Raw genomic sequence first — 11,456 nt, 5'->3', positions numbered from 1 at the left:
TTGTGTGTGTGCAGCAAATATCTCCCCGATGCGGTGCGAGTTGGACCTGAAACTCGGTCGACGGGTTCCAAATACCCCGAGTGTGTGTATCTGTTATTTTGGAGTAATTTGGAGTCATTTCAAAATGTTTATTTTAATTTCATTTCACTTCTGGACGGCCCTGAAATGAAACCTATTCAGCTTTTGACCTCAGGGTGTGAGGGGGCGCTCGCGCACCATCTTCACTGCACAGCTCAAGAGTAAGAGCAAGAGTCACATGTGCGACCAGAGCCAATCGCTGCGCACACAGCTAAGCAGCTGTAAACACACGAGCGATAGAGAAGAAGATAGTTTAGACCGAGACACGGAGCTCTCTGAATAGAACGTTTGAAACCATCAGCCACTGGTGAGTCTTTTAGAGACACGTTTCCCAACCCGTTCAATTCTCCATCTGGAAAACTGCAGATTCTCTGTGGTGCCGTGCTTGGAAGATACGCTCTGACCACTCGGTTCAAAGGTAAAAAATGATTTTTGTTTTTTAAAAAAAGACAGCCGAATTGTAGATAATACTTTAATTTATTACTCACTCATGTAGTTTGGAACTTTACATTTGGTTTTGCGCAGTTTTGTTACTTTTCTGATTTGCACTACAATGTCTATGGAGTTTTGTAATCAGCGTCTCAAACATTCACGGGAACACACAAGGTATTTATTTATTTGATGCACGTTCACGGAGTCGGATGTAGACACACACACACACACACGGCTGATGCGCGTAAACGGAGGAGATGGATGTAGACACACACACACTCACACACACACACACAGTATTTATATTAAAAAATATACTAAATGAGTAAAATAAAACAAAAACTAAACAATATTTATACAAAAAATACACAAAATAATTCCAGAATCACTACAATGGCAACAAAAACAATAATTATACAAATAATGCACAAAAACACAACAGAAAGATACAAAAATACACATTATGACTCCAAAAAACATACAATACAGAAAAATACACCAAACAAAAAAATATAAAAGTGAGTAAAAAAAAAAAAACTACAAACACATTTATCATGCTCATATCCCACAAAATGACTCTAGAGGGGTGTTCCATAAAGGAGGGTTAACAAACTCTGAGTTTATCCATAAACTCTGGGTCAACATACCCCACGATGGGAAACTCTGGGTATCTGATTCCATTAAAGCTGGTATGAAGTGGGTTAATCAACCCTGAGTATGTAAACCTTGGGTTACTGACGGGCACGCGCGCGATAAAAAGCCATCATCAATGGATCAGAGATGACTTGAGCTGCCATGACAACCACCCGGAAAATAGTGATTTATTCACCGTAATGGGTGAAATAAGCCGGTGTTTGAGGAATATGAGCCTGTTCTAAAGGTGCGTTCAGTCTTCAGTGATTATAGTGGCTTAAATCACCTGTAATTAGTCACTTTTTGGTCACTTCATCACTTTATCGCTTCAGTGACGTGACGAGCGGTGAATAATATGAATAAAAAGTGTCTGAGGAGACGTGGCAGCAGCATAGGATGGCTACATAGAAAGCCCTCCTGTTACATTGGATATTCAGACAGTAAATGCCGCTTGATATTGCATCATTTATATTGATTTTTAATGTAATATTGTCTCCAGAGTCATCTCGACATCCTGCTAACGAGGTGAGAGTTCCGGACACAGCTCCACAGACAGAATGTTTGTTTTTGTGGCTTTTTTTGGACAAAACAAGCTATTCCACATTAGTGAGCTCTGAGAACTGCATCCTGTGTCTCCTCCGCAGGAGTTTTGTGCAGACTGCCAGTCCCTCCCTGACCTGCATTTCTCGACAGATCCTCTCTAACCTGTTAACTACACACGTGGGGGTGTGTAGTAGAGCATCATCCGGCCAACCCAACTCCCAAATGCGATTGAGAGAAAAAGTCAGCCAGAACTATCTGAGACCCCGGTCTATGGACCACTTTAAACTTAAAAGGTTGTAAAGCCACATTGTTATCCTTCATATGGAGCCAATGGAGCGGTGCATGGTCCAAACAGAGGGTCAAAGGGCGTCTCAGGAGGTAGTAGCACAGACCTTCAATCGGCCATCGAATTGGAGATGGAGACAGAGACCTGTTGAAAGCCTGCGGTGGGACTCGTTTCCAGCTGGGGTTCCCAGTCCGACCTCATCTTTGTCCTTCCGTCCGGGGAGGACATTTTAGACTTGAACTGAGGGGACGTTACCTCTGAAGTCCTCATTTCAGAGGACAAAGAGAAGGACGACATCTTTGTCATCCCGGCTTGGGCTGCAAAACCTGTTGCCTCTGACACCTCCATGGAGAGAGGTGAGGCAAGCACACCAGCTTCTCCTCTCCTCGGCTCTGACATGTTGGATGTCTGCAGATGCGCCGTTGCCCGTCTGGCCATCCCCTGACCAGCCGTTGTGACCGAGGCAACCAGGTCCCGTTACAAGGGAAAGCAGCTCCCCGTGACCAGCTAAACACGTGCTTAATATAATATCCATTTATGTTTTAATTTAGGCTGTTTTATAATTTAGGAATTAGGACTGGGCAATATATCGAGATTTAAGATGTATTGAGTTTTCTATGATATATAATAGCTTATTTTGTATTGTTACGGCTGAATTTACGGTTGACCTCATTTGGAGACATGATTCATTGCTCTGGTTGAATGATGGAGTCCAGGAGAAGCATTGATGATTTTATATAAAAAAAGTTTATTCTAAACTAAGAAAAAAGGTACAAGATGGAACAAAGTTAGCGTCCGTCCAGGCGGACGTCCGAAGGAAGTGCCGCGCCCTAACAGTTTCAGCTTAAGGTTTTATACAGATAAGAAAAGGTCCCAACAGTGAGAGACAAAAGGGAGGGAGTCAGATGCCCATAGTGGAAATGTTGGAGGATGATGAAGATGTTATGTTATGAAGAAGATGTGCGCCACTCTTATCTCCTTGATAGTGTGTGCTGCATGCGAGCAGAGACTCTGGCCTTGGCTCTGTGCACTGAGTACGCTCTGTACTGTTTAATCATGATTCAGCTGTTCAAAAGTGTAAAGAGTAATGGAGTCTTCATGTATTAAAACATGACAAATTGTACACATGAACATACATTTGAGGATATGATGATGAATATAAAAATGACCATAACAGTATCAAAATACTAGTTTTAAGAGTCACTGCTTTTACTTCTCAGAACAGAGTCCTAACTCAGAGCTTTCCCATAACAAGCCATATTACAGATTACATATCACTCACACATGCTGTCCCTTACAGGAGAAAAAAACAAAAGTGGCCCATATTCACTTCTCTCTGGTCTTCGAAGAGAGAGGACGTGTGTTCACTCGCTCCGATAACACAACCTTGTGAGATTAACAGCTTACAGCTGCAGCTGGACAGCCTGAGAAATAAAACTTGGGCCCAAGATGAAAAGAAAAATGGTAAAAAAACCGCCTGCAGGCGCTACAGAACCTGATCCAGGTTTGGAAGAGGTCAAGGAGATGATACGAAACCTCAAAGACGATCTATCTTCTATCAAAGACGATCTATCTACACGGATAACAGCCGAGATAAAGTCGTTGGAAAAGACGCTGGAAAAATCACTGGAAAACCTTCAAAGTGAAGCAAAGGTACTGAAACAACAGAATGAGAAGAATGCTGAAGAAATAAAACTGTTGAACGCGAGGGTCGAAGAGCTGGAACAAAAGGAAAGAGAGAAAGATGTCATCATTACAGGCCTAAAGATAATACCCAGGAGTTACGCGTGTGCGTTGAGACAGGCAACGGAACCGAATGACGAAGACACAAAATCGATTGAACAACAGGTCGTTGACTACTTGGAGTCGAAGGACATTGTGTTGAACCCTGACAACATCAACTCCTGCCATCTCCTGCCAAAGCGTAATGATAACAGAGCTGTAAAAATCACTTTCACGAATATGAAATTTAAAGGGCAACTACTGAAGCAAGGAAATAAACTGAAGGGAACGAAGGTGTACATCAATGAAAACCTGACTAAACAAAATGCAAGCATCGCATGGAAGGCACGCCAAATAAAAAAAGGAGGAAAAATTCTGAGGACGTGGACAAGAAACTGCAGGATTTATATCACACCACTGGGAGAAGAGAACGGGAAACCAATCCTCATCAAAACGATGGAAGACTTGGGAAAATACGAAGGATCCACCTAAACAACAACATTACTGATGGTAAACACGGACATGGATCCAGATCTATATAAACACTGGAAACAAGACTCAGACTGTGCTTACTTTACGGACAATGAATTCAATGTGGAAACCAAGAGTAAAAAAGGTCTGTCACTTATTCATTTCAATTGTCGTAGTATGTATGCAAATTTTGAAAACATTAAGGATTACATTACAACCTTGTACAAGTTTGAAATAATAGCACTGTCAGAAACTTGGTTAAATGAAGAGAAAGGTATGAATTTTACGATAAAAGGATATAAATTTGTCTGTAAAAACAGATTATATAAGCAAGGTGGTGGGGTGGCATTATACATCAAAGATAACAATGAAATGGAGATACTAGAGTCGATGAGTACAACTGTGGAAGGAGTAATGGAATGTGTAACAGTAAAAATAACGAGACCAAAGGGAGAGAACATATTAATCTGTTGTTTGTATCGAGCTCCTAATTGCAAAATAGACATATTTAATGAGAACCTAACCAAAATAATAGAAAAGGCTAAACACTAGAGCATATTGATCTGTGGAGACTTCAATATAAACATTGTAAATCCCTTAAAAAACACACACATCGAAGACTTCATTAACTACATGTACACAAATGGACTAAAACCTCTTATAACGAAACCAACTAGAATCAATAAACACAGCTCAACACTGATAGACAACATCTTCACAAACATACAAAATTCAGATCTAACCAATGGAATATTAATAAATGGCATCTCTGACCATCTACCAATATTTACAATAGTTAATACTAACGACAGCATCCACCTACAAACACTAGAACCAAAAACATACAAAAGACTGGAAGGAGAAAAACAGCTAGAAAACTTTAAACAACAGATAAGAACAGAAACGTGGAAGGAGGTTTACACAAAACAGGAGGTGAACAGAGCATATGACACATTCACTGACATAATAACTACAATATATGATAAATGCTGCCCTTTGAAACAAATAACAATCAACCATAAGACAAACACAATACCCTGGATTGATAAAAAATTAGCAAACACATCCAAAAAAAAAAAAACACTATATAAAAAATATCTTAAAGATAAAACATTGAAAACAGAACTACGATACAAAAAATACAGAAACAAAGTCAACACTCTCCTAAGAGAAAAAAAAAGAGAATATTATGAAAAACAATTAAAAGAATAAAAACAAAAACCAAAAACTTTGGGAAATTGTAAATTCCATAACTATGCGTAAAAGCAAAGAAGAAGCCACAGATCATTTTATAATAAACAACTTAAAGGAATACAATAAGAAAAAAAATCGCAGAAGAACTTAATAATTTCTTTATAAATATTGGAATGGAGACTGGGAGAGGAATCTATCAACATCCAACACTTAAATGGAACCATTTTGACAGTGAGAATATAGAGAATGATAAGTATTTAACACTTGAAGAAGTAACGGAAGCAGAGGTGAAAGCAATCATTACAAACTGTAATTCAAAAAAATCCAGAGACGTTAATAATCTAACTATGAGTCTACTAAAAACTATAACAGCTGAAATGACACCACCGCTAACATATATCAGCAATCTCTCATTCAAAAATGGTATTTTCCCAGACCAAATGAAAATCACAAAAATCAGACTGATCCACAAGAGTGGAGACAAACGAGATTTCACCAACTATCGACCTATTTCAATATTACCTCAATTATCAAAACTTCTAGAAAAACTGTTCATGAAAAGGCTGGACAAATTCATAGAAGAGAATAATATATTACATGAAGGCCAATATGGGTTCAGAAAAGGACGTTCAACAGCAATGGCTATAACTGATACCACGGGAAATATAAGAGATGCATTAGAAAACAATTTATTTGTATTCAGCATTTTTTTGGACCTTAAAAAAGCATTTGACACAATAAACCATGATATTCTGGAAGAAAAACTTCAAAACTACAGCATTAGGCACAACGCCTTAAACTGGGTTAAAAGTTATATGAGAAATAGGAACCAATATGTGGACTTTGAACAAAACATATCAATATGCCAAACCATACAATGTGGTGTACCACAGGGTTAGATTTTAGGGCCAAAACTGTTCATTCTATAAATAAACGACATTTTCAAAGTCTCAAATTGCCTTAAACTAACGCTGTTTGCAGACGACACAACCATTCTATGTTCAGGTAAAGACATTAAAACTCTAATAGAAACGACGAATGAGGAACTATCAAAAATCCAAACATGGCTCAATGTAAATAAACTAGCCCTAAACGTCAGCAAAACAAAATTCATCAGCTTTGGAAATAAAAAAATAACAGAAAATATTAGACTGAAACTAGACATGGATATAATAGAACAAGTAAAAGAATATAGAGCACTAGGAGTGTGGATAGATGAGAAACTGACCTGGAAAAAACACATACAAGTAGTTAAAAACAAAGTTGCTAAAAGCAGCTTCATCCTATGGAAATTACAACAAATACTACAAACAACATCACTGAAGACAATCTATTCTTCCCTTATTGGGTCACATTTAAATTACTGCTCAGAAATCTGGGGAAACACCTACAAAATGTATCTTGAACCTTTATTTAAACTACAAAAAAAGCAATTAGGATTTTATATAAAGCACCACACAACACACACACAAATGAACTATTTGAAAAGGCCAAATACCTAAAACTGCAAGAAATAATACACTACAACACACAAATTCTCGCATTTAGGGCCTCACTTAAAACACTCCCATATCAAATACAAAAACGTTTCACATACAAACACACTGCTTATGAACTAAGACATAATAATGTGATTATACAAGAAAGGGTTAAATCTAACATTGTAAAATACAGCACTGTCAATAGAGCTATTACCAGCTGGAATAACCTTGATGCAGAGACAAAACAAGCTGCAAACTTGGCGAGATATAAAGAAAAAACTTGGAAGACATTTTTGCAAGAATACGAGATCAACACATCAATGAGAAAGAAGATGAACTTTTCTTTTGAACTGGAGGAACACAAACAACGTCTGGGAATGAAATCTACGGGGAAGAAGGACGACACGAACAACGATGGAGAGGAAGAATAAAAAAAAAAAAAAAAGACAACACTGACTACAGATGAGAATTAAATCCTACACAAAAAAGGACAAAAAAAAAAAAAAAATGAAATCGTGTTCAGAACCAAAGAATGTTTGACCAGAGAGACGAGCTCTGATGTAAATTTTCTGTGTTCATAATAGGGGACGGGACTCGGATAAGCAACCTGCTTCTCTCGTCTCCTTTTTCGGCATGTACAAAAAAAAAAAAAATGCGAATGCAACCATGTCGGAAATAAACTGAATAAATAAAAAAAATATTTATATATTGTGCGGGTGTTTGTTAATAAATGAACATGTGTAGCATTTTGGATGAGCAAATTTAACTCAGAATTCTCTTTCTTCTCAGACTTCATTCGAAATAAAATTATCTAGATTTATATCATATATCACCATTTTGAGAAAATATATTGAGATATGAGTTTTGGTCCATATCACCCAGCCCTAATAGGAATGTTCACAGCATTTCAATGTTGATAAAGGTCGACCTACAAGATTCTAATCACATAATTGTATTTAGTAAGTGGTTGATAAGTGGATATTTTAGATTTCTTGTACATCTATATTAAAATATATATGGGATACTGGAGCTTATATTTTGACAGGTATGTACGGAAAACGTCTGACCTCTGTCATTGACAACAAAGGGTACATTACAAAGTATTGAGATTAACTTTTGTTAATGACCAAATACTTATTTTCCACCATAATTTGCAAATGAATTCATTAAAAATGTGATTTTCTAGATCTTTTTATTTTAATTGAAACCAAAATGTTAAGATAATGTTAGGTTTTTAATCATTAAAGGAGTAAAAGCTTTACATCTGTAAATATTTGATCTTCAGGGTTTATTACAAACTGTCCTTTGTCTTTTCCCTGTTCATTCCATTGTTAAATAAGATGAAAACTCTGCTGGACAAGGTTTCATGAAGCAACGTTTATTTAGAAACCAATGTGAAAAAAGCTCAGAGCTACAAACAGCGTTACAGTGCGCAGGCTGATGGAACATTTACATGGAGACTGAAATACAATAATAATCTCCAAATATTGTCAAAAACACAGAGATGTCAGTTATTATAGGGACATGAAGACAATCAACTCATTAATCACAATCAGGTCTAATAAAGAGACAGTGATGTTATATTTAACATATAGGCTCCGTACATCACCACCAGGAATCAAACACACCTTTAAAAAAGAGCCAGGCAGCATTTCTGATTTACTTTGGACTTTTAGAACCAGGTTGACTCATTCCTGGTTCCTGAGGGTGACTGTTCTGCATGTTCTTGATGACCCTCTGCTCCAACATAAATACATCTAAAGTGCATTCACCTCAACAGTTCAGCTGAACGTCTAAAGTTCTGCTCAATACATTCAGGTGTGTTAAAGCTGAGAAACACTGAAAACAAGCTGGACAGCAGCTCTCAAAAATCAGGAACAAACACTGATAATCAGTGAAGGACACATAGAAATGAGCAACATTAACCTGGTTTAGAATTAAACAATCATTGGTTTAAACTTTACTGCATTAACAAAAAAAAAATAATTTATTTTGGCATACAAAATGCTGGAAATTTTGTCATTGTTTAAAGCATGAGGGGCCTGACTGTAAACAATCTAAAATAGCAAATAAATACATTGTGACCTTGACAAACTTAAGGAGTCAGTGTGTTTCTCCTGTAGCAATATTTGATTTAATGACACATTCATTTTTTAATGTCAAATTAAAGATGATGATGGTGAACAAAGGCTGCTTTGTCAGCGTTTCCGCTCTCTGTGCAGCAGGTTAATATCACTGGAGCCAGGCTTCATTATCTGAAAGGTAACAATGAGCTTGATGGACTTTCTGAACCAGGGGTAAAACAGTGCATAGATCAGAGGGTTGAAAAGTGAGTTCAGGTAAAACAGACAAGTCACAAAAGTCAAAGCGGAAGCATTTAAAACATTGTCTGCTCCGGTCAGAGAAATGCAAAAATATGGACTAATGCACAGGAGGAAAACCACAATGACAACGCTGATTGTGCTGAAAGCTTTAAGCTCAGATTTCTTTGTGGTGAATTGGGACTCGTGTGCAGGTCTCACAGATGCAACATGAGAACGCATAGAATGAGCATGAGACAAAGCCACCACAAACACCCTCAGAGACATCAGTACGATGACAATAACAGGTCCAATAAATGACAGGATAACATCTACAATGCTACCAACATAACTGACAACTACTACACACTCCCCAAGGCACGTGCTGTACTGGCCTGGTTGTTCCAGGTTATCTTTAAGAAGAAAAGATTGACAGAAAACAGAAATGATCCAGCACAGAGAAACACATACTTTCACTCTGTTTGCTGTGACTTTAGTGGGATACTGCAGAGGTTCACACACTGCCACGTAGCGATCCACTGAGAGCAGAACCATTGTTCCTATTGAAGCTGAGGTGAAGATAAAATCCAAATAATAATACACAAAACACAACAGCGCCCCAAACAACCAACAACCATCAATAACTGATATTTGGAAGATCATAAGGATGCCCACGAAGAAATCTGAGATAGCCAGAGAGAGGAGGAGGAGGTTGGTGGGAGTGTGGAGCTTCCTGAAAAGTGAGAGATAAAGAAAAGTCAGATCAGATTTTATGAAAACAGAACCTCCTAAACACTGTGAAAGAATATTTAAATACCTGAAGTGTGAGATGGAGATGATGACCAGCAGGTTGAGGTTCACAGTCATCACAGAGATGGAGGAGAGGGTGATATAAATCAGCACAGAGACTGAGTGAGGACGCACGATCCTCCTGCACGATGAGTTAAGATTTGAAAAGCAGAACTCAGCGTCATCAACGGTTGCCATCTTTGACCCCTCTGCCTCTCACTCTAATGTTGCACTGATTTATAAAACCTTTTTTTTCATTGCTCCGCCCTCCTTTGATCTGGTAACTTCCTTTTTGAATGAATATTTAGATGATTTGACCTCTGGGTTGTTTTTGCTTATTCTGTGAGGTTTTTTGAAAAGACCACCCACAATAAAAAAAAGCTGCAAATTTAACAAAAATTCTAGTTCCAGATAAAAGTGACAATGTTGTGAGTTGAAATGCTCTGTGTAATCCTAAAAATGATCACCACAGAGTTTTTTTACCTGTTTAAACGCCTGCTTACACTGTTTTGTCCACTGGACTGGATCTCAGGCACCTTTGCGCGTAAGGTCGGTTAGGGGGACAGTCTGGTCAACAAAGTTCAGAATTAACTATAGCCATACCTTAGAACCCCTTCATGTCTTTTTTGAACTGGGGCCGTGGACAGGCCACAACCACTGCCAATTTAACTACCAAAGGCCTGTCCACAACCCAAGTGGTACCCCAGATACCGTACAGCACCCTTCTTTGGGTTGGCCGTGAGCCCCACCTGACTCAATTTACCCAACACGACTGACACGCTCCACCCTGTAAATTATCACATCATTAGCTGCTTAGGCAGTGTGTGGGTTCAGGGAGCATCAAACGTTGGAAGGTGGCGTGAGGCCTGGGGAACGTCCCCCACTGCGGAAAACAGAGGGTTAAGCCAGTGATCCAAATTACGTTCATCAACAGTAATTAATTTAGCGTTCATGTTTTTCAAAGTCTTATTCAGGATGCTCCACAAGCACATTGGTCTGTGGGTGATATACACTGGTCTGAATAGATTTGATCCTCAGTAATTTGTACAGTTATTTCAATGTGCGTGACCCTGGAGATGACAAGAAATATTCCCTGAGCCACACTCTTTGCAGCAACACTGCTTCGGAATATCACGTTGTATAATCTACTAAGAATAATACAAAGCGATTACTCGGGGCGCTCCGGTGAAATGGCCTGCTGAGGTCCATTCCTATACCTTCAAATGGGACCTCCATTAATGGCAGGCTCATACCAGCTGAAATGGCCATTTTATTGGTGTATACAAGTGTGGGTTTTAATTGAGCATATCACAGACTATATATGTGATGCCGCTTCCGTTAGTTGCTCTACGGGGTGGAGCTCAAACGGTTTCTGCTCGCAACACCACGAACACTGTTTGATGCTATACCATGTGAATTGCAGAGGTTTACAGGTGAACTGATTGTTTTAATGGACACGTTGGTTTGGAAGCAATAAAGCATAAAATAAAGAGAAAATAATTATACATCAAGAAGTTGTACATGATT

General features: G+C 38.4%; 1 protein-coding gene across 1 annotated transcript; it reads right to left on the bottom strand.

Moving 5' to 3' along the window:
- Positions 1–9,038: 9,038 nt before the first annotated feature.
- On the bottom strand, positions 9,039–10,127 carry LOC114455061 (trace amine-associated receptor 13c-like). Its single transcript, XM_028436068.1, has 2 exons — positions 9,958–10,127; positions 9,039–9,873 (listed from the first exon to the last, which is right to left on the bottom strand). Exons 1-2 carry the CDS (start codon positions 10,125–10,127, stop codon positions 9,039–9,041), a joined length of 1,005 nt encoding a protein of 334 aa, XP_028291869.1.
- Positions 10,128–11,456: the final 1,329 nt, after the last annotated feature.

Source organism: Gouania willdenowi, chromosome 21 (genome assembly GCF_900634775.1).
Source record: "Gouania willdenowi chromosome 21, fGouWil2.1, whole genome shotgun sequence".
NCBI lineage: Eukaryota > Metazoa > Chordata > Actinopteri > Blenniiformes > Gobiesocidae > Gouania > Gouania willdenowi.
The sequence above is the reverse complement of the archived record's forward strand: the minus strand, read 5'-3'. Positions and strand labels throughout refer to the sequence as shown.